The sequence below is a fragment of the Hermetia illucens genome, chromosome 4 (genome assembly GCF_905115235.1).
Source record: "Hermetia illucens chromosome 4, iHerIll2.2.curated.20191125, whole genome shotgun sequence".
Lineage (NCBI taxonomy): Eukaryota > Metazoa > Arthropoda > Insecta > Diptera > Stratiomyidae > Hermetia > Hermetia illucens.
The window spans coordinates 115,666,951-115,692,498 of record NC_051852.1 but is presented as its reverse complement, the minus strand read 5'-3'; the positions used below and the strand labels follow the sequence as shown (position 1 = coordinate 115,692,498).

Here is a 25,548-nt window from a genome sequence, read left to right as displayed (position 1 = left end):
TTAAATTTAATTTTCGAAGCCATATAGGATGAATTAGGAAGTTTAATCTACGAGTTTGATGCTTAAATTCAGTTACATTAGACTGTGTGAGCGCACTGTGTTCGAGAATACATCTACTTCGTTGTGAATGGTAATAGGAAGCATTTTCAATTAACGCCGCTAAAAATCAGTCTACCTGAAAAAATCACCATACTGTACCTCACCGTTACCCTGAGAGCAACAGGACCGTTGAATTTTATTTGCCCTCTTTCAATATTGGTAATATATGAAAGAGAAGAACCAGACTATTTTGTCTTTACACATTCAAGTAAGGATTTACTTGTGTAGCTTGGAGGCCTATCAACTGCCTTTGATGTTTGAATATGCGACACTCCTTTTTTCAAGAAAGCCAAGAACACATTAAATTCAAATGAATCAGACCCAAGTAAATCATAAGTCTACGCTATGAGTTCCAAAATGCTCGCTTCTGGTAAAGCGGCTTTGATTTCGTTTGTTCAAATCAGACCGATAGCTACTATTTATACGATTCGGTAGTTGAAAACAAATTGCCGAACAACAGACATTCCAAAAGACAAGCATTATCTATTGTAGGGAACAAAAATAATTAAAAGTCTGTCTGTATACTGTACTGCCTCCCTATTCTAATTTCCTAATTTACTGATCCAATCCTTATGTCAACGCTTGGGAAAAAAGTTTTTGCGGGAAAATGTTACTCCATTATTTCCAGTTTAAGAAAAGAGCAGCGAAAAGTCACCGCATTTTAGTAGATTTCTCAGTGAAGATGATCTACCTTCACAAAGGTGCCAGATGGGAATTTCCATTTGGATGACAAGGAGCATCCCGAACAGCCAAAAGGAAAGGAATTGGTGAAACTCGTACCAATCACTTATAGAGGTTTGCCTTATCGATCGGAAAACACCTCAAAGCTGTTGGAATGACACAAAAGCAGGGAAAGTGGACCATCTGCAGCTCCAACGCAGGCAAAGAACCGACTTTTGCATCGAATAGCCACTGGCGATAAAAAGTGAATGCAGTACACAATCCTAAAAGTAAAAATCCGTGAATTTCGCCCGATCGTTCGTCGACATCATTGTCTAAACAGAATGTGCATATGATGGGTTCCGCTGGGCACAATTTATTATGTATGAGCAGCTTCAACAACAAATACATATAAAATTGAGGCTTTCTGAAACACTAAAAACGAGTAAGTTCCCAAACAAGGAGAACTGCCTAATATTTAGGAAGATGGCCAATGTTTCAGTAGATATTATGTGGAAAATAGGGCTGTTTCAGTTGAATATCGATGTTCACGGGCAGCACTTTTTTTATATAACTTCTAGACAAGCAGACTAAATACGAAATGTCATTGCGTATCTGTCGGATAGGTACGAGATAGCTTTCCGGCCCGTGACCCATATGTTTAGATGGTTTTCTTGTGTTTCTCCATCAGATATGACAAGCCATAAATAACTGTGCAATGCCGCATGCTCCTAACAACCAATGCACTGCATATACGCGATACTAACACCAGACCTTATGCGTGAAATTTTTCTCATGCATTTACTGTAAACGATTGAACAAGCGCAATAATTTTTTCCCATCATGAAATATCGGACAATGCGCTAGGAGTTGAATCTTTGCTGTCTTCTTGGTTCTAGGCTATCTCCCCATATCCCCTAAGTTATTTTGGTAGATAAACCTCGACCTCAAGGTATAGAAAAAAAGATTATGGAACACCTTATCGACTTGAAATAATTGACTTTCATCAATGAGAAACCTTTGAAATTTAATTGAAAATTGAACGATGAGAACTTTAAAAACTACCAAAAATAAGTAGATAGTCGGGGTTGTGGAAAAGCAGTGAAAAGCAAATAAGAGGCCCACACATAAATTCTAATTCTTTCTTGAATACATTACTAACTGCCTAATTAGCTTGTCCCTAAAACTGCATGACATATGGCTAAAACGTGCGGAGGTTGCAATCATTCAAAGCAAATGCAATACTTAGAAAAACACTAATTGTTTCAAATAAATATATAGTACATATTCACTGATATTTTCTCAACAACACTTGTGAAGTACAGAAGGAGATAAATCATGATATCATAGACTCAAATTCTCCTTACAAACCAAAAAAATTTCCCAGTAATACAATTCAATCACGGAAAGAAAAAAAATTCAAGTCAATCAAATTGCAACAAAAGATCCCATCAGATGACTTATTATTTAAAAAAACAACTAACAATGACTCATAATTAGTGAATCAGTAGCGCAGCTAACAAAATTATTAATTTTTTTGTGCACAGCAACTTCTTTTTGAAAGTTTCTTACTAATTTTGGACAAGATCTGCGGTACAATTCATAAACGAGTATAAAATGCGCATTTAAAACTACTTTAATTATTGTCTTGTGATTGATAGGAGGTAGCCTCAAATTAAATCTTGTGTAGGGTGCAATAAGCAAAACAACGCTTTGACTCATTTGATGAATGAATGAATAGCCCAAAATTTTCATGTATACCATATTTGGACATGAAATTTTCGAGCCCGATCGACTTCCAATGATCGATGTGTTATTTCAAAGGTCAACCGGCCGATTCGTAGTGTCATTGACTACCATAAAATGAAAATGTTTAGAGGATGTCAACAGCCCACTTTGAGTGGTGTTTGTTATTATTTCGCCAGACACTACCAAGCTAAGATTTTGAAAGCCTTTTATTTGAGAAGTGATTTTTTTCTGCGTTACTAGTCACTGCACGCGCATCAGAGGCGTAATTGCATTCATGTGTATGCTTGTGATAATATTCACAACTTGTTTGAAATCTCTGGAAATATAATCATGCCATGTACCATAAATGCTCCACATGCGTCCACTGGGAATAATTCATAGTGAATGCACTATTCTTCCTTAGATAAGGGACCTCTTCAGTAGTATTTCATTCTTTGCTCTGTTGATGAATCGACAAAAAACTTCACAAATTTAGACATAATGGTTAAATCGCAATAATAACAATGTTACTCACAATAATAATGGCATTGTGCACCCTCTTTAACACATTACTAACGGTTTGGCTACCAGACGCTAACGAGCCATTTTACATGATACAAAAAGGGCGATGACTTTGGTCAAATGTGCGTGATTTCAAGCAATTATTGTTACTTATTCAAAACCATGGCCGCCCGTCTATTCAATCTCTTCAAGTTTCCTTCCTACATTTTCATCTTTTCTGTATCTTCTCTCTAACCGTTTGTGTCTAGTACATGCAAATATTTGCAGTAATCTTGAAATTTCCTTAACAGGTAGAATAGCTTAATTGTGGCCTTTATAGAATTTGATTGCAGTTGGAAACACGAATAGAGAGCAGTGAAGTCATGTGTTAATGTACATGGATTTGCTAGATGCACCGATTCGCTGCTGTAGCTATTTCATTTTGGCCAGAGAAAAGCAGTTTCTCAAATGATGACCGCGTCCGGCATGGTTCTAAGCAACTAATATTGAAAGATATTCTTAGTTTTGAGAATGTTGGACGCAACTGAAAAATACCAACGAAGGTCAATGTCACATGTTTGCCATTTAGTGGCCATGTTGCGTGACTTCAGTCAGATAAATTTGCATATATAGAACAGTATATCCCTCCCTCGGTCTTAAACATTATCAGTGAACCTGAGACGAAAATTCAATCCTTCTTATATTTTCAAAAACAGAAAATATTACTATCTTTCATTACACCACATTGACCGAGCACTGAATTGTTTCCCCCCATGCATCTTTTAATGATCGTGAGTCATGACACACAACTCTAGTTTTTACCGTTCAGTTTTGACTGCTATTTTTGCCAACTACGCAGCTTTGAGTTAACACTCGAATGTTATCAGATTCATTAGTCAACATGTGAGCTAGATTTCTTTTCACTCAAATACTGAAATCAGTGGACAGCTTTTATTTGCATGACTCATCAGTATGCCAATAAGAACTTAGCATATCAATTATTATTCATTAAATTGGTGTTGACGATGTGACATGGAAACTTTTTCGTTACCCCTAATTTATGAACAGAGATTCTTCCATGACATTAGAGAAATCAAAATCAATCCCATGGTTACAATGAACGGTGCAAACTGTTTTGATAAGATATGGGATCTAGAGTACTTCGGTAGTAATGGGAATAACTTCAGTTGAGAATAGATTATATTTCAAAAATTGCACCTATCCAACTTGGAAGCACCTGAATCGTGCCCCATTATAATAATTTGCTATTTATTTTTAGAAAACGAGTTCCCCTGTTTTTCGGTGTGATTTTTTGCACATAAGATTTCCTCGAAAGAACATAGTCGCCTCAAGACTGAGCTCCCACACATACAGTAAAAGGCATGATTTTCTATGGAGTTTGAGGGAGCCTTCATATAAGCAAAGAGGGGTTGAACCTCTATCAGTCTTTAAACAAAAATCAGTTCTGCTTCGGTCAATTTAGGCCTGAACTACTAAGCGTTTTGTCGTCCGAATATAATTTGTTCCCATTCCGTGTTCGCCGATCCATATAAGGGAGCGATAAAGTTTTTAACAATTACATAACCCAAAAATAAATATAAATATATATGGTCTAATTCTACTCGTTTATCAAAATAAAATGTTTATTTTAAATGCATATTACATAGGGAAGTCAATTCTGATTGTGTTTGGCATGGATCTCTATCAAGTAATGATTCCAATTCTGCATCTTTACACTTTTTCAAACTCCTGGACGTTCTTTAATTGTCTAATCCATCTTCTGCCCGTACTATCGTCTGGAGCATGTTCATCGTAAGTTTCAACAAGTAAACGTCAGCTCTACTTTTTTCAACCTATAACAAAAAAGTAATGCTTCCTGCAAATGGTGTTTTTTGACACGAAATTTATAGAATACACATCAAACCAATGTTAAATATTCCGTTTGGCAGCCTGTCAAAAATACTTTCGTACAAAACAGCGTACAAGCGAAACCATTACTAGTTATGACAGAGAAAACGGGTAGAATTGATTCACACAACCAATAATTGTCCGTGGACCACGAAAATTGAAGTTTCTGTCCACTTGGTGTGGTTCGCCATCAAGTGGATGGCGGGCTCATGACTCCCTCAATCTTAAAACAAAACTAAATTTCCAGCGCTGCCTAATGGAACCGGAAAGTCGAGATGGTTGTTAGTTCCTTCAACTTATGAAAAAGCGCAATCAGTTTTATTCCAAAGATAAGCACGGCGAGAAATGAACACCGATCTACTGTTTGTTACCTTCCTACGGGCAATAGAACTAACTTTAACTCCTACTTGGCCAATATTAACCGGACGTCTTTGTCAATTAGATATCTTAAACAAAATATATGAAATTTTGGGTATAAAAGGATATGCCAATTTCATTCATTACACGACAAACATGACTATCTGTAAGGTAGCCTGAGTATGAACTGTTTGAGGACCACTTAGGACTGTTTCTCGCTCTCTCTAATGATCCCAGGAGTCGAATTTCTTGATTACTCGAAAACGAATAATTCTTTTTCTTTGAGGATTGAAAGAGTCCTGAGTCCGCATCGACTTGATGATGGCCCAGACTAATTGGAGAGCAACTTACTTCCACTCTCGCGGTCCACGGATCACTCTTTTTGGATTAAACACCTAAGCCGCGCTGCTCCCAGGGCAAATGTGAGGCAGCGTGTGATGAGTTGTCTCTCCCCTGGACGAAACTGTTAATCAATTTCTCTGAATGCGTACCTCAGAGAAATACAGAGGGCAGAGTAAAAAATTCAAAATGTGGGAATCTCAGCTGTTAGAAGGCGGTGAAGTTACAGTTGGTCACGTTCCTGATACTTTAACATTTAGTAACCAAATCTCAAAACAGCAGTTCTTATGTGCTGACAAGCCGTATTTTTCGTCGTCTAACTGTAAAAGGGGGCTTTCTTCAACGAAACGTTTTTACTAAGAAAGAAAATAACGAGAATTTTCTTTCTATAATTCGAGGCAAAATCTACGGAATGAATAAGTATGAATATTGTTAGCCTCTTGCTTCCAAAATACACAATCTCTTGAAAGAGGGATATCGCATATACTCCCCTCTTACCACACTTGTGGGATTGTCCGAATAGTGAAGTGTATCAAGATAATCTACCACGGACAGCTGAACAAATCTGACTGGGGTTTATCTCAATAGTAAAGAGTATCAAAATAATTCATCACGGACAATTCAACTGATTTGACAGAAGATATCCCAAATAATTTTCAAGCACGCCTGAAACGATTCCTAGACCGGAATGAACGCAATTTTTCTGAAGTTACTCTTCAACCTTATTTACTTTTGCTTGAACTTTAAGTTAGCAGTTAATGTATTGTAAAATAGCAAGCGTTGATAGCATTTTTAGAGGCTTTTCCAAAATGCTCTTTACTCTGCCGCACCCTGTCGTATATTACAATAATAGCATGGTTTATCTATATAAGATTTTAGAATGGTTAGTTATCTATTTATATTTTTAATAGTACTAAGATAACATATCGATTGAGTGTATATCTTCCAATTGAAATTTGTACTTTCTGTCTAATGGTATACCGTAGGATACAATATCTATGGAACTGATTAAATGATACGATGAAACAGTCGATTTTATGGAAACATATTCATTTTATGAAAACATATTCATTTTATGAAAACATCGACAGTAGAATGGTCATACCTCTAACAAAATTTGCGGACTTATTTTGATATGTTCAGAAAAATACATAGTTTCAGAAAAAATGTGACATTGAAGGCACATTGTAACAAATGTGCTACATATTTCGATTTTACTTATTACAAGTGGTAATAGCTACGAATTTGAAAAATATCCCGTCAAAACGTGAAACACATGTTTACCAAACTTCATACATTATTCCGAGGAATATTTAAATCTTATAAAATACTAAATTGACCCCAATATAGTTTCAATTAATTTTATCTTTAATGTAAATATACTTTTTTCCTCCCGTCTGTCCATCCACGCTGTTCGGATACAAATTTGCGTCACATAATCTTATGCATATATTTTCCTTCCATTTTTATTTTTTTACAAAATATATAGATCTCATAACGTAGCACCGCATGTACACCTATTTTTATCCCAAATTTGTTGGCATTCATACTTTCACATATTCATATCATGTCTATCCGATGGTGAAATAAAAATGAAGAGCATCTACAGAACTTTTGTTCAGATGTTTTCTGGTTGCCGCATTTTTAAAGCACGCTATGAATGTCTAGATATTATTTTAAAATTTAGAAGAAAAATAAATCTATAGAAAATCTTGCGTGGGACGGACGATTAAATCATCTCTATGAACTTTTCGTTGAATACAATGGGGGGTAAAATATTATCGAATAGTCGCTAGCGAAAAGGAGAAATTCGGAATAATGACTGACGAAACATTTTGTCAAAATCTACAGAATCTAGTTTAAAACACGAGCGACCGAAATCGGTCAAAAAAGTACAGAATTTAGTTTAAAACTCTTTGCTTACTATCATATTTGAAAAATTACAAATTTGTTGCTGAAAAAGTGCTGTGCGCATAAAGCGTGAAATCCGAAAAATATTGGTATAATCGTTCTCTATTCCCCATTACTGATTGTACTTGAATTTCAATTGCTAAGTTTTACCCAAATTTTTTTGTTGATCCGATATTAACATTGTATAAATTCTCCTACACATGTAAAGGCTTATCGTTTGCACATTAAATGTGATAATAATGAAATTGAAGCACAGTCTGATCAAACATTAAATGTAACGTAATATTTCCGAACTTAGTCGAGATGTGGAAACAAAACCAAAAAAAACTCATTCGACGTTAAACCGAAGATCATCATCATCAACGGCACAACAACCGGTATCCGGTCTAGGCCTGCTTTAATAAGGAACTGGAGACAACTCCGTTTCGCGTCGAAGTCCATCAGTTCTATATCCACAAAAGCTACTTGATTTCCTGGCCTACGCCATCGCTCCATCTCAGGCAAAGTCTGCCTCATCTTCTTTTTCTACCATAGACATTGTTCTTATAATCTTCCCGGGCTGGATCATCCTCATCTATACGGATTAAGTGACCCGCTCTCCGCAACCTATTCAGCCGATTTCGTCGTTATGAAGGCTATGGAATCGTCCTCATGCAGAGGGCCAACTATTCTTCGGAGGATTCCTAAATAGTATCCTATCACTAGCCTCTAAGAATAATTGAATCACTCTAAAAAGCAAAATGATATATCAAACTCAACTAAAAGCAGGCAGCAGCAGCAAAACAAAATCGAGATTCATTTATTTAGGTTTTCGATTGAAGGTCCTATGGTCGATTTGGTTGAGCGCCGACATGTCGATGTCACTCCCCGGGATTGGATATTCACCAAACAATCAATAACTTGTGTCCAAATGACTCCGTGACTAGAACATTAAGCTGTCGCAACAGAAGATCACGTTTTAAATCCCACTGGTAGCAGATAATCATGATATAATGTCGAATAACAGTCGACTAATCCTGAATAATCCCTGGCAAGCGTCATACTGACCAACAGTCTCCCAGTGCACCGTACAATTCAAGGAAGGTTACTTAGACCAGGGATGAAATTTGCAAGAATAGGTATACCTCATGCAGAAAACTTTCAATAGCATAGGGTAGATGAGGGCTGTGAGCCTATTGTATGTCTTACCAAGTTTATCTAAGTGAAAAGTTTCACGCTAACTGCCCTTGCTTCGGAGTTTTTTAAATTCGAATTTGTATATTTCCACCCCATGAGTGACCGGTTATTAGATGTATCGGTGTCCTCATTTTAGATTTAATTATTTTCACAATTTCGGCTGTTTTAATCGTTAATTTGCTATACCTGTAAACCACCACTGTTTCTAATTTATAGATTAGCTCCTTAAGTTCCCAATATTGCCCGGATTAAATGATACAGAGAATGCAACTCTTGTGTTCTCCGTATCTCCAGTCTAGCAGACGAGGACATCTCCCAATTAGTTGTACTATGCAAATAATACTTCCTTATACAAATTATTTTCGGCTCAAAAAGGAAGGTTTGTGACTAAAATGATAGGCAGAATAACAAAGGGTCGATTATTGGCTCATTTAGGTTGTTGTGATGTACGTTTTGATACCAGCAGCGACACCGATGTCATTCAACATAATTATAGCCTTGAAAGAGCATTTTTAGATTCAGGAGTGTAATCAATTTAGCGTTAATTTCATGCTTGGCAGGGAATTATTCCTAAGCTACCTATAAAAATCAACAGTAACAGAATCAAGGCTCTCATTCATTCAGCAGTCATGTGCCAGTTGAAAAATTGACTAAAGGCAGTAGGGTGCTCATGGGGAAATGACGATAGTCCTGTTATTGTGTTTCTAGCAAACGAGGAAACCGGCTTTTCTAGCAAAATTGATATTAGTATAAAACTTTTATAGAGAACTGTCATTCGATTTTGGATACCTAGGGTAGGTAGGTAGGTATCAGTGGCCGCTCTGAGGAGCCCAATTAGCGCTGTGCTGCGCCGTTTTGATGCCACAAACTCGTAAGGTCGTGACTGCTGTTATGGGAGCAGGGAGGCAGAGTCTAGCCGGCTCGGATCTTCAGAGCCAGCCCGTAGCATTCATGAAGGAAAGCAGTTCTCTCACCCTGCTGCTAGAAATCTCTCTGAGGTCCCCAAAAAATGATTTACCCAGTGTCTGTAGCCTGACTCCAGCTAGAGCTGGGCGATCGCACAGAAAGTACATGTCTGGCGACATGATCCCCTATGGGCCAGTGCCCCGTGCAGACTGCCGTAATCTTGAATGCATTTGCACGCGTCTGCCACCTAACACGAAATAATGTATATGGCCCAGTAGAAAGTCATGTATTAGTGACTTTAGACCAAACTTTACGAATTCACCATTCAATCTGAACGTCAGCATTCAGAAAATTATGTGCAAAACTTCAAAATCTTTTGTTTTCGTGAAATATACCACAACATTATGATAAAAGAAAAATCCTCTTGTACCAAAGCTCTTGAGCATCATAACAATTGAACTTCTTTGTGGAATATAACATATTCGCATATTCATTTGTTTCTCAGTTTGCATTATTTCTTATATCATTATTCGTGCGACTATGCTGCATTTTCATTATTTTAATGAATGCCCCGCAAGCAGAAAGTACAACAGACAATATTAATGGGCTCATATTATTTAACAGGATGACTGAGTTTATATTACTATTGTTAAAAATATTGCAATAGCGGAAAGACGAACTATTCCCTTTTACGGTATTAACCACACATGAAAAGCTTACAATTACTATCAATTAAAATAATTAGCCCGCTCATTGTGTGTGAATTACCCATAAAAGGAGATAATATTAAACAGCAAATAAATAATGTAACGTGGCGTCTTAGTTTCAGAATATATAACCTACTTAGTCATTGTGTGAATTTATGCATTACCTCATTATCTTATTCCACCGAAAGACAAAGCAATGATAAGGAGAAAAATTAGGAAAAAAAGTCGCTCAATGTCAGGTAGATAACCAGATAAATTTCAAGCGTTTTTTGTATTCAACTATTCTCCACACGTTCATTTTCTAGATATTCTAGAGGAAATTTTCTCCTCCAAACGTCTCAGGAAAAAATAGACCCGAGCTCATATTCACAGAATATAATTTATTTGGGATGAATTCCGGAACTTCCATGGGATAAGAGACAATACAATTTTGTATTTATTTTCGTTGGTCACCAACAGAATATATGTAGTTCTTACTTTATACGGAATCAAACGTGTGAAAATCTCCATGCCAATTTCCGGCTCAAATACGTGCGAATTAAATATGCAAATATTCAATTAATAAAAGCTTCCATGGAAGCATACGGCAATCGAGATCATACAAACATCAGTGATGCAATTCATAGCATTCTCCCGAGCCCCCGTGCACACAAAATCCCTACAAGATATTCAGTTTGATGAAACCCCAATGTATACGAACCGAAACGATTTGTAGATTGGAAAATGAAAATGTTATTCTTAGATTTTCCTGGCTATTTGAAAATCCACCATAAAGTAACAAGTTCGGGATGAAATGTTTCTGCTGAGATCGCTGCGTGGGGAAATATAATTATTTTCGGAATGTATTTGTGCTTTAATGGTGCTTGGTATCTATATATAAAAATATCTACACAACAAGGAAAAGATATAGAATCTGGACGATACTGATGGTTGTGAGGTAGAGATTTTGATATGTTAAAACATGTGTCTGAATCTCGAACGCTACGTCTGCATTTCAATGTTTATATAATAATATTTTTGTACGAACGGGCGGGATTCAAAATGAACTACATGAATGATTATAATGATGAACACTTTCAGTAATTCTGAATGTTTTCAATTTGTGTCCACAAATTGTTCAATTTTTTGGCAAATTTGAAAGTACAAGAGGTTGAGCAGCTCATCAGGGTCTCTTTCCTAGTGGTCATTTTAAAGCCACACAAACACATGTTTTTCTGGGAAAAAGTACTGGCTTTATATGTTCATTTTAATTCTTCACAGTTCAAGTGCTTTTCGTAACCAATCCGCGTATTTAACAGTTCTGTGCCCATGAACGAATGAAATCCTGAATTTCCACAATAAACCACTCCAATTTCATCAATAAACTTTCACGTCTCCACGAAATATTTTGAAGCAGGAGTAGTGTTATTGTCTCGTCAAACATTTTCATAGCTTCAATGTTTGCAAGCACGAATGTGGAGCAACTTTTGCTACAAAATTTCGTTGAACTTATTGTCGCGCCGTTCATCACACCGGCTAGGTAAATGTGCAGTGCGTGGTGCAGTTTCTTTTTAGGGCTCTTTCTTCTCTCAGTGGCAATGAAATTGAAACAAGTCAATGTCAAACTTTTGTTAACTAAGCTTTAAAACTACCCAGAAATTCATGAAATTTTGAGATATATTTATGCGAATAGCGGATCATTTTCAAGTGAATCAAACATTTTTAGTGAGAGACAGAAAACCTGCAAAGGTGAAGGCCGAGAAGGCTGTCAACCTGCTTTGGCGACGAGACCTCAAGGAACCTTGAGCGAAAACTCTCAAACGTTCGGGGAATAATGTACGTCGACGGACTATTTCTGAAGATGATTGACCGCGATTTTCTATCCTATTCACCAGACTGCCCCCTTTTACTTTTTTTGCTCTCCAAATGCAAGAATGGCTGGTGGGGCGCACCGAGAGGACATGCAATCGATGAAAGGGCCGAAAAAACGATTGACAAATAGAAATCTCTCACCCAATCATGACGGAGATGTCTAGCAAACCTATTTGAGGATCAGTAACAGGATTCCCCTAACACGCAATTCATTTGTTTCCTGCTCGCGAATTTCTCTAAATTTCAAACAACCGCAACACAGAGAACGAATGTTGTATTTCTGGCAGCTAGGTTTTTCAAACCGGAGCGATTCGCCCCATAGCGACCAAGAGCTCATAAACCTTCTTGAACGTAAGAAATACATGTACATTTTTTACACCCTTTGTTTCCGTACAAACTGCTACTACTCTCAATTGTCCTTATTCGCTAACAATGATTTCAATCAAGTTCTTGAATGTGCTCTGCATACAACAGGATGCTGCACCCAAACATCATTTCCATAAGATGGAATTTCTACGAAACCCTTCCGGCCTTAATTATCATGGGCAATGGAATTCTCGTTTCACTGCCAAATAAGGAAAACCAGGCGATAATCACTGACCTAAGGCGATGTTGCCAACTATCACACCAACAAGAATGCAGAAATTTCTCACAATTCCGATATTCAACAATACAAGAAGAACAACTTCGGGGTAATAACATATACCAGCATTTCGAAGACCAGTTGTCCTCTTCCTCAGTAACTTTTAATTTCCTTAGACTGAAGAATAAGCCGGATAAAACGACATACATAACAGTAGAATTATTCAACTAGGATGATTTTAAACTTAGGATATCCGAAATCATAGTCGCTACCAGTTGGAAACGTTTTGCTTCTGTATTAGAGGCATTTGATACATAATTTCTGCATGAGATCGGCCGCACATGGCTCCCAAATCAAACAGGTCGCTAATTATCTAGATGGCCGCAGATGATATACTGAGTATATTAACGGAAACTTGCTCTAAATCCATAGGATAGTTTTCACTATATGAACCAAGTAGAGATGCAGCTGGAAATACCAGCCAGCGATCTACCCCCATCAATAAGGATCCTGTAACCCTCGATACCATAGCCATCTGCACTAGAGAAGCAGGAACAAGGTTCTTAAATCTCAACTGGAATTCCTACTGGCACCTCATAAAGTGATTTTGTATACCTGCAGCCAACTATGCAGCTCCCGTCTAGTCCCTTAATTAAAGTTACCCTAATCTGCCCCTAATCATCCAGTGTGCAACGGTATCTTCAAAATCTCTCCCCGTCCGCAAATGCTCAGCAACTTTCACACCACCCGTTGCCAAGGCATTATGGAATGACGGATCGAGGCCCATACTTTTCTTGAATTCCATAAGGAGATTGAAACAGATTCCCAAAATAAAACTTTCACAACCAAAATTAGTCGCAACATATACAATCTAACGTTGTCCACAAGCGAAATGCTAAGAATTAATGGGCATTTTCTTTTATGGCTCAATAGACTAAAACCGAACATTGGCCTCAAAGGACATCACCATATCCTTCAAAAAAATGCTATGAAACAAAGTCGATATTATCTCGACTTTGTTTCCCTAACTTATATAGACAACCATAATAATAAAGCATTCCTTTATGCACGACTTTTAGTAAAAAATCATAAAATTTGTTAATTGGCTAAAATGAATTACAGCGATTATGTATACAGCTGTACCCCTATGTGAAGCATAGCGCGTTAACCACACCTAGACGCCGTCGGTGTGGGTTGCAGGCAGTGTGCTTTAGCCCTTCTACTTTTATTTCGAAAATTGCGCAATCCTCCTTCACTGTTATACGCCACGATATACGTTCTTACCTACCTCCTCGGCCATCCTGGGATAATCATGATAGACATACGTTATTGAAAACCTGGAACTTTTGAGTATCAGTTTTGATCACTATCCATGTATTACTCCCATATAATAGCACAAAGTCATTGGTGTGGAATTAGCCACATCGAGTTCGGCGTGACCAGCGAAAAAATTACCTAGGTATACAAATTGTGCGATGACTTCAACATTGAATAATGGCTTTATTTGTATTTGTCTTCAAACCGATCCTGTTTGGCTCCTAATCTATATCTAATCAGCGTAATCGAAGTATTTTGAGAAAAGATCACATTTTCCAAGCCAAGGAACCACAAGAACGTCACCGATATTAAGAAAAGTATCGGTGACAGGATGCAAACCCTGGCGACCTCTGTTTTGGACTTCAAATTCCTCTGAAATTATCTGATTGCAACACCTGACATTCCGCGCCCAAATATATCACTTCAATAATAGCCAATAATTTCTCCGGAATACTGCTGCGTATGGCATTTCCAATATACCCCTCACTGTCGGAAACTTTACCGAATCGAAGAGTAGTTGGAGCGAAGTTATAACTCCGCCCATGGATCCGAAGAGTTTTATTGTGGTTGATACAGAATGATCCTGAGCGGAAATGAACCAGCTCTCTGTTGATCAATCATTCCCGGTGTTTAACGTATTCTAGGGTGATTGTATCAACTGGAAGCACACAAATACCCCTCCATTTGTCGCACTCAAGACGGACGTCCCCCTTTTGATAATCTTGATCATCCCTTTCTTCAACTCACAAAGAAAAGTATAGATTCCCCGGATTTACGAATGAGTGAAAATAGCAATTCTGGAGAGGCAATCGGGTTACCGTCAAGGCAAGCGATTTTATTTCGCCTTGAAAGCAAAATTAGTAATATGGGACAAGCCAGAAAGGTAACCAAAGAAACGAAGAAGGAAATAAATAGCTCCCGAAATACCAATCAACCAATCCCATCTAATTCTGCCGGATGATAATTACCAGATTCAATGGAACAGTTAACAAATCAGGGCAATCCCGACTTCTGAACAAATTGCGTGAATATCACGGAGAATGGGTGCAAAATAGTCTCGCACTCGTTTTGGATAAAAATGATAACGAGTTAAAACAGGGTAATAGCTCAATATATAGGTTTTGCAAGTCAAATTCAATATTTTTCAAACTATATATTTCGAAATTGTTCAAACTTCAGGATTTGGACAAAATTTGTAGAGGGTAAGGAGAGAGACTAAGGTTAAACCTGATTTCGTTCCCAGCACTGATTTTACTTTTTTGTTATTGACAGCTATTATGAGGATCTTTTCTTCCTCTAACTGTTTGTACAGTAAGGACAAGTTTTCGCAGCCGGAAAACAATTTTATGTTCGATGAAGATCCATACTCATCCATAAATAAAATCTTTTCACGTTTTAATGGCGCCGAATCGATCGAATTTTTTGTTATCACCCCCACATTTCCGAAGATTTTCAGAAGAATCTGAACAACGTCGATAGTTTTCTTTCTTTCAAAAGAACTTGGGGCACGTGCAGTCTCTTTTGCTATCACCCAAGATACTGTCAGCCTTTTAATTGAAACTTTTTCTTTAATGCAAAGATCCTTCACTTAAAATTGTGAACCAATATTTATGGGCGATGCAGACTGGTTGTTACAAAATTGATGTAAAACTTCATAACAAAATAATGGAAAAATATGAATTTCGAATGAAAAATTCTGAATTTGATATGACCAGTTGAAATGAATTTTGAAATTGTTTTCAAGACTGAAATTTGTTTGGAAAATTATAAACTTAATTCTATTAGGACCAACCAAAAGCTCTGATTTAAAATTCCTTGAAGATTTCGCAGATCAGTGCATGATTAACACCGCACAATCCTTAAATATTCAAATAAAGAAAATTAATGAGATTTCCTCCGGTTGGATTATTTTATTGAATACTGAGTAAAAAATGAACTCCCAGGGCAAACTTGCAAATTGCTTGTTTTAACAACATTTGGGGACGACACGACAGTTTGAAAGAATGTTATTTATTTTAGTGAATCATCGAAATATGTACAGTAGCCGCTCAAAAATTAAAACTCGCAGAAATTAGAGCAACCATTTACATGTGTTTTTGAGCTTAAAAATCCGTTTTCTGTATATGCGGCCTTATTTTCACTTCTTTCTTTGGGCAGGGTGAAGAATGTGTCTCACTAAGGACTACCGTCATTAGAGAACTAACCGTTTAATACACCACTTAGGGCTACCTCCGGATGTGTCCGGATAGCTCAGTGGTTGGAGCACTAGGCTGTCATACGGAAGGTCGCGGTTCAAATCTCACTGGTGGCAGTGGAATTTGCATCGTGATTTGACGTCGGATACCAGTCGACTCAGCTGTGAATGAGTACCTGAGTCAAATCAGGGTAATAATCTCGGGCGAGCGCAATGCTGACCACATTGCCTCCTAGTGTACCGTTACGGTCTTGAATGAAGTGCTCTAACACACTTCAAGGCCCTGATCCAATATGGATTGTTGTGCCAACGATTATTATTATTATTATTAGGGCTACCTCTCCCATTCTTTCACCTTGGGTATTGCTTTCAAGTGAAATAATTACTTCCACCAAAGGGAGGGGGAGGAAGAAATGAATTGTTAGTTCATTGAAAACCGTCCGGTCTCTGCAAATGCGTAAAAGGACTCAATATGTTAGTACTATTATCTTTCTAGTGCGATGTTGCCTGGAAAGAGCTCCCCTGTATCTGCATAAAGTTGCTGATTCCCATCCCACCTTTCTCAACAAAGAATATGCAGGTAACGCTGGAAACTTCCATGCCCGCTTAGAAGTTGAGTAAGCAAACAATCTTACCATAGTTTCGGATCTGCCATATCTTAGTTGCCCTGGGTCATGTAGTTCATTTGCGTCTTGACTCGTTTTCCAACCACCTACCTTGAGCTTGCATTCCTTAGTAAGGAGGGTGACGGGGATCACTACCACGATCACCATCATAGCCAGTTCTGAGACAGCGCGGTAGCCAGACGATAAACGCAAAAATCCCCGTCAATTCAAGGTACCTAATACTTGGTTTCGGTCCTAGAATCAACTCCAAGATCGAAAAAGGGCAGGATTGGAATTCTCTTTTTAATCAAGATGACCACATCGGTTTCTCCTATGCAAGATTAAAACCTATCAACATGCCTAGTCAACTGTGTCTGGCAGCAAGTGCCCCAACATCATCTGCATAAACGACCAGAGGCATGTCCAGTTTTACCAGACTATCGAAAGATTTCAGAGGCCCCGCCCCGTGACGATGTAATGTCTTCCGTTGACCCTCAGGCATCTCATAGAGCAAGGAACGGTCTCTCACGGAGTCGAAGGCATTTCTGATATGGAACATTACGAGAAGTCAAGGTCAATTTTCGCTGCCTCAACTCGATGGATTGCATCAATAACCTCCATGCCAGTTCGTTTAGAATACGATCACGATATTTTTGATATTATTGAAAACGTTTGGAAATTAGAAATCACAAGAAATTAAAATTGGTGAAAATTTTGGGTTTCTAATTTTTGAACTGATATTGAAATAGGTCAAAGAAATTTGATTCATCCTCGAAAATGTGGAAACTCTATCGACTTAAACGAGAACTTTTTGGTGGAGTTTCCAATGTAATCGGAAAGTGCCCGTGAAAGTCTTTGACCTGTGTTCCCACAAAGGATGCCAGTGATTACACTTTAGTTCAATTCCAATCAAATTTTACAAAAACACTCCACCCACCAGATTTCCCTTTTCGATTTTACGTTAATAAATTTCTACATTGACGAAAATTAAGTTAGTGAGGCCTTTCCACACTCATTTACAATTTCACAGATAATTTTCGGACAGAAAACTCCTATGGGTCGTGGAAAGCAGCTTGGAAGAGTTATCTAAAATTAGACTATGCCATGTGGCCAGAACGGGCTATAATTGCGGGGGGCGACACCACCGGGTACACAGCCAAATGTGCTCATAAAGGTCAGACGAGTCGCCTTCTTCGTACCACGACCAAGGTGGAAAGCAACTTATCCGCCCTGTCTTAGCTGTAAGTCATAAGAGGAAGTGCAAAATAAGCTGGAAGCAGCCAACGACCGACAATAGCCAAACACCCGGCAGACGGTGGACGTTCATTTCCCTTCTGCTTGGAGAAAATCACCTTCCACACAGCGCGAATATGCGTCATCGCCACACTCGCCCCTGTCCCTAGTACGCCCGTGATTATGTGCTCTGCGCGCTTGGACTCTGTCTGCGATGGAGATTTCATAGCTTCCATGTATGCGCGCATTCGAACCGCGGATTTTTGCCGCTCTTGCCGGCGTGACATATTCAATGTGTGTGCCATGGCCCGGTCCGTTCATATGGTCGCGATTGACGCGAAGCCGCCATTCATTTCACGTTCGTGCTCTCCTGCCTGCTCTTTCTTTCAAAGCCATATTTGGCGAGAACTGCTTCTGCTTAGAGATTCTGCCACACGTTCGCCTTGGCCATTCCCCGAGCAATACACCAAATGACTGCAGATTGAGCGTTCATAACTGGAGCTAGCCAAATCCATAGCAAGCGCTATCCACAGGGATGATTTCCACACGTAGACAAGCCGAAGTTCAACGTGAAACGTCCTTTTCCCAATTCAGAGAAAATCGAGGGGCAGCCGGACGTGGAAGATAAAATTACGCGATCGCCGTCACCCCAAGTTGCGCTTGTGGCTGCGATGACGAATTGGGCGTGAAAATTTTCCGAACGCACACACACACAGCCAGATGGCAAATCTTTTCGCATGAAGTGGAGAAATCCATCTGAGCCGGAGACCGCAGTCCGAGCACTTTAAGATGACAAGAGTTTGTAGACGGCATCTTAGCAGGCATTACTGAGCCGTCTTAAACTGGCTTTCGTGGAACGATTCAGTGATTCAAGGAAGCTTCCACTCCGCGAGGAACTCCAGAATTCCAAGGAAATAACTGACAGACGGACTCGCTCGTGAGCGCTACCCCCTGGGCCGTGCACAAACGGAGAAGTTTATTTCAAGATTGCACAAATACACCCGCAACGCCGACGACCCTGTCGGCTCGTACGCACACACTCTGCGCCCTTCGATGCCCGCCGCAGGACCTTCCAAGCCGCATATCCATCGCCGCAACGTCCCAAAATCAACATAAAACTATGAAAAACAAACTGCACATACCATTTTCCGCTTTTGATCTTAACTTATTGCCGTCTTCACCCTCGTCTCACTGGACGTCGCCTCTTGACTTTTATGGGGACTTCGACTATCGACGCACGCGAGTGTAGTGGTAGACTCCGTGAATTTCCTTTTTCACACGAATTTAACCTTACGAGTTTCTCACAACTATCAGGAGACAATTTCCCAGCTATTAAAACCACTTTTAACTGCGATTGACGGCGAAGCGTGAAGGAGACTCGTGGCGAACGAACGGAGTTGTATCGTCAACGACGGTCGCACACTTTCCTCAGCAACGTTTTGAAACAAACTGAAGAAAAAGAAATGCAGCAGCGGATACACTTCGAAATCGAAACTCGACCCAGCGACGGCGAACTGTGGAAGTAGAATCTGTGCGCTCGTTGACGCGCAGCGACGTTATCTGCCGGAACGAACGGTCATGGGGAACGTCTCGCGTGGACTTCGTTCCGTTGCCAGAGCATCCCATGCGGCGAGCTAGTTGGAATTGGGAAATTCAAATTCAGTCCCTGAGCCGGCGAGAGCCGGAACTAGGGAATGGGTAATGTTGGTCCATAATTTGGAAACAAAACCCATGCCGGTCTTTCCACTGTTTCACTGTTTGTTTAACAAGGGCGGCGGGGGCCGAGGGAGTTCTCCTGAAAACGAAACAGGATTGCTAGCCGGCGAAAACGGGCGGATGCCGGCCGTTCCGTATTCTAATAATTTTAGATTTTCTTTGATGTGAAACTGGCGCAATCTCTGTATAGTGGCGTAAGAAAGTAGACAGTTTGGCTACTTACGAGAGCAGTACAGCGCTCTAGGCATGTTTCTACCATTTAATTTATAAACTTCATTTTTCCCCAGACAAAGCGGGTGTACAGTGTTGTACAAAATTAATTATTGGTATAAAAAAATATTTTCTAGCCTCTGCTTTCATGAAATTAAATTCAACGAGAAAGCCTGCTTTAGGAGGTCTCAAAAAGGCGTTTTTTCTTGATTCTTGAGAAAATGAATTGAGCTCTGCAAAATGTGCGCTTTACAATACAGAGTCATTCACTTTTTTATCTAATTTTAAGACCATGGTTTTTTTGTTATATCAAATATGTTTTATTTGGTGGCTATTGTTATTGTCTTTTAAAGACATGTATTTCTAATATACTTTTTTTCTTGACTGTTCTGGCGATAATTTTTTTTTATTGCAGTTTATAATGAACGCTGCCACTTTATGATATAATGGTTCGGACGTATATGTGTTCTACGTGGATTTTGAGATCATATGGATTTAGTCATTAGTTATTTCTTTGAATTTACTTAAATACGACAAAGTTAGTTATATATTTTTTAATTAAACGATTTTTATTATGAGGGAAAATTAAGATCTCTCTCGTGAAAAATTTCTGACATCAAAACGTTGATAACCAATACTGGTAACTCAACTGCAATGATATCAAACATTTCGCCGCCGCGGTATAGATGGAATCAAAAAAGAGGTTATTGTAAAGTTACAATAATACAGATGAGCAAAAAATAGAAGATATTTGTAACAAGGCAACAAGGCGTCTTTAATGAACATAATAACACAGATTCAGAATGCTGGCATTTCAATATCAATAAGATCTATATCGCATAAAAGAAGTGGGCTTTACATGTCGACGTCCATTAAAGAAACCACTTCTTACTCCAGCGATGAAAAAGTGACTCAATTGATGCAAATATTATTTGAAATGGTTATTGATGATTGAACAAAGATAACTAATTGTCCAAAAGACAACGAGGCAGGACCAATATATATTGGTAAAGGTCTCGGAAACCAGAATGCCACCCCAAAGTACACGAATGAACCCATCCATCGAAATTTAACCCCCTTTGGATATCAATGAAAAACACAGAATTTTCAAAAAAATGTAACGAAAAATACACATGAGACAGGAGGACCTTTTCCGTGGTTAAACATAGAAGCGATGAAGTAAAAATAATCTGTATTAATGTATTGAAAGTGTGCTAAGAAGAATACGAGTTTAAATTTCAGCAAAAGACGGCTTGACTAAATATTAACGTTTTCTAAGTATATTACATATAAACCGAAAGTAGTTGGCATGAACATTTGTAGAACGCCGCCCTTTTGTAAAACGAAAAACTAAAAAATCGGAAGAAATTTTTACTTTTTGGAGGTTTGAAGAGAAGAATGTGTTTTACAGAAAATAATAACAAGCAAGCATTAAGAGCTTCTTTGCTGGACAATTATCACCGTCGCGCGTCCATCTTATCCGCAAATATTGTGCATTGCTGGCCGATATTCAGATCCAACAATTGCATGGTGATCAAAACTGCTAAATATTCTTCATTGAACAGTCCTGCAGCCATTCTATTTTTCTACTCGATACAGATTTTATGAAGTTATGCCCATACTGTCGAGTTAAATGACTCATTTGAATTTATAGTGTGACCACATAAGCATCATTGGAGAGGTCTACATATATTGGAAGGGTGAGTTTCGCAAGTTCTTCATCGATCAATCGAGGAGGATGCTTGAAAGATTTAAATGCATTAGCCTTTTGCTTTGTATCTATGCAAACATTGAATATTAGGCTCTATAGCTTTGTATGTATGTTCTCAAATATATCGAGAACCTATTCGTTAGAAAAAAAAATCATTTTTTCGACCCTGTAAAGCATGCTCCCCCTTTAATGTGGAAAGTCAAAGGGATAGTTGTTTTCATTGGCCAGTAGCATTATGCTGCAAAAGTAAACTGCTAAATTTGGATAGTTTATTGTCTGCTGATTTTAAGGTCGCATTCGGACAAAATTTAAATCCGATGGGGGTTCTTTGCTAATTTATAACTATCCGTAGCTATTTATTCAAAGAATTTCTTCTCACCCCAATGAAAACTCGTGGCAGCTAGCCTCTCCCCCTTTAAAAAATTCGCCCCCTTCCAAAGTAGGTTTTTTCAATGGTCTCATAGTAAAGTTTGAATTTACAACCTTTCCTCCTAAAGGAGAAAGGAAGGGGGAATGTATGGAAAGAGCAAGACCTCGCCTTTCTAAAGAATTGAAACGGTCATCACCCTTAAAAAATCATTGGGCGTCAAAGTAGGGGCATGGCATGTATATAAAGGTCCCCCATTCTATCCCCGCTAACACCCCGTAGCGGTCACTATAATGTATATAGCTTTTCCTCAACAGAAGCTGTAAATCATTGGGTTGAGTTCAAACGTTAAATTGCTGTCTATAGAATTGCATAATTGGAAAGGAATTTATAATGTAACAAAACATAAATAATATACAAAGCAATTGTTTTTTCTTCTTCTCCATCTTCTATCATCAACTCGCATCAGGTTTGCATTTTCTTTTTAGGAGATGAATTTTATAAGTCCGCAGTTACTGATGAACAGTAGATGTGTTGGTAAGTTGCAAGTTAGTGTTAACTATTCGCCCTCATCCATTATCATATATTTTGCACTGTTAATTTCAAAAATTCTTTCAAAGTTACGCAAACAAAAATTTGTTGTGAAAGAGAGACACTGAAAACGACGGACAAATGCTGCCACCACCAAGCATGGAAGAAACAGTCCGTGATGCTCAAGATGTGGGACAGCGAATCAACGCCTGACGACAGACGACAAGGCATTATCTATCTTATACAGAAAAGGGGGGATATCACGCAGTGCTACAATTATAGAGGTATCACGTTGCTGAGTACCATCTTGCTCTCTTGCTACGCCGGATAGCCCCGTACGCAGAAAACATCATCGGCTCATTCCAAAGAGACCTCTCTTCAGATCGAACAGGCGGCGCGAGATCTTGGGTTGCATAGTAATGAAGGCAAGATGAACTGCAACCATCTCGTTGTGAATAAAATCCGGCCCAATAGGTTGCAGTGGGTAGGGATGAGGATGATCTAGCCCGGAAAGTCTATAAAGGTAATATATATGGAAGAAAAAGAAGATGTGACAGACCCTGCCTCAGGTCAAGTGATGGCGTAGACCAAGACGCTAGACAGCTTTTAGAGATATTGAATTGATGGACCTTTGTGTAAAAGCCGGATGTCTGGAATTCCTTATTAAGGTAGGTCTACATCGGATACTGGTTGTTGTGCCATTGATGAAGATTATAAAAGATAACACTAATCTGAACACTAATATACTCGTAAACGTGGAAAATTTAACGAAAGCAATATTAGAACTGGTCACGGCGACAAAAGTATAAGATACTCCATGTGTATTATCACAGGATATTTTCGTAGCAGAAACCTGTCCTTGGGCTTCAATACTGAGACCCATCTTAGTTGCTTTGCACTTCAAACATCCGTTTTAGAATCATTTACTGTTACAAACTGTCGTCCTTCGGCGTAAATTAAGGTTGACAATTTCCCCCATGTCTGGCCACGGAAGAACATTAAATTTTTGTCGACGAGAATAATGGTGTATGACACGGGCAGTTTTAATCAGAGCATTATCCTTTTGAAAAATACTATTTCTATCTACAATTTTTACAGCGTGAAGAATTAGCCTTTCGGGAATAATATAATATAACGACAATCTATAGTTTATTCTGCTAGGACCATGACGTCCGTTTTTCCATCAAATCCAATTAGTGACTTAGTAAATCGTGATAATATTACTCAAAACCATTGAAACCGCCCAAATTAAATTGCTAAGTCAGAAAAAAAAGACTCCAACCGCTTCCTCGAAAGGAAATTATGCTGTTTTCAGAGCCCGCGATAGCTAGCTAAAACGATTAAAATATGAAAATAAATGAAAAAAATATACTTCTAAATGCATTATCAGGAACGTTAGGTTAAAAAAATGTTCTGCAAATTTTGGAAAATAAAAAAAAAATCAGTACGTGCTCTAGATGTCACGGTTACCATAATTACGAATTGCTTCAAAGCTTTCGAGAAATTTGAGTGGAATGACTTCTAATGGTACTACTGTGTCTAAATCAATTTATCGTCTTCAAAGACGATGCCCTTATAACTGATATTCTTTATGAACCTCAAGTTGTGGAACACATTCGCCAAATTGTAAGAAACAGGAGCGACGGTGAGAATGAAAACACTACAATGAAAATACCCGATAGGGAAGAAATGAAGCAATAAATCACTAATAAAACTTTAACAACAGATTACCTTAAAAATTTAGAGATTTTACATATACATATATGAAGTACATACTTGGTTGCGATTTTTAATTTCTCAAAGCGTTATTCTAGTGTAAAACAAGGTGCCACGTTTTAAATTTTTTTTCGTTTTTGATTTTCAGCATGGAGATCTTATCAAGAATATTGAGTGAAAATTTAGGATGAATCAGAACAAAAATAAAGAAGATGGAACGGTTTAAGCAACCACGCCTCATACATGACTCAGTGCGGACTCGTGGTTCGAATGGCAAAAAGCTGCAGCTGCTAATGCATTGGATTCGTTCAAACGCTCGTATAGTACTCTTTTGGATGCCATCAAACCTATCCATGAAGATCTGAGCAAAGATGCAATCCTGGAACGATGGGTCGGAAGTTTCACCCAGAACTACAATGAGAATTCGAATCAACTTATTTGGAAAATCTCACCAAAGCACTTGATTGTAACCTTTGTCATCGTTGAGATTGAAGCTTATGTGGCAGCCTATGTTTTCAATGAAGGTTTCTTGCTTTACTTACCTTCATGCAAGGCAAAAGAATCAGTAGTGGACCAAGCGCCTATGAATGGGCGGATAAGCAAAAAGCTGATAACTAGACTAAGGTGCTTTAGGCATCATGAATTATAGCAACATCCTCTATGAACTTAGCATCGATGATACAGTGTGGGCTAAGCCGATAAAACTCGCTTATGAACGTTTCATTCCAAGCTTTTTAGTGTTCAAAACTTCAAAACATTTTTCCCACAACTAACGTTTACAAAGTCGGTACCCCTCATAACTTCAAAATTACTGCACTCTTTTTATATATAATTTACGTGGTAACGCTGAGGAGCTTTCTTCTTAATTTGTTAATATTTTTTTATTTTGCAATAAAAAATTCGCCGTTCCATAAAAATCGCGTTTTTCACTTCAAAATGTTCCCAAAAAGTGAAAAATTGGAATTTCGGAAAACCCTTCCAGCGTTCTCTAGAGAAAGCAATCATATAATGAAAGAACTTTGATTTTGCGATTTCAGATGATCCAGCGCCGAGTTATAAGGAGTACCCCAATTCTAATTTTTTCCTAGACACTTTCGACTAATTGCTACCATTGCCTTATTTTTTAATATTTCTTCATGAACATTTTACACAATATTCTTCAAATCTCATACCTTAATGTATCATAACTAGTTTTAATAAATATATTTTAACAGTTTCGTTG

The 25,548-nt window shown here is 38.3% G+C and overlaps 1 protein-coding gene across 1 annotated transcript in view; it reads right to left on the bottom strand.

Annotated features, from left to right (window-relative positions):
* The window catches only part of LOC119653635 (cofilin/actin-depolymerizing factor homolog), a 40,321-nt gene extending 20,727 nt beyond the window's left edge, over window positions 1–19,594 (bottom strand). Inside the window, exon 1 of the mRNA XM_038058416.1 lies at window positions 19,218–19,594. Coding sequence (XP_037914344.1) covers window positions 19,218–19,220 — 3 coding nt within the window. The 5' untranslated portion in view covers window positions 19,221–19,594. The remainder of the gene's footprint in view (window positions 1–19,217) is intronic.
* Between the last annotated feature and the right edge of the window lie 5,954 nt (window positions 19,595–25,548).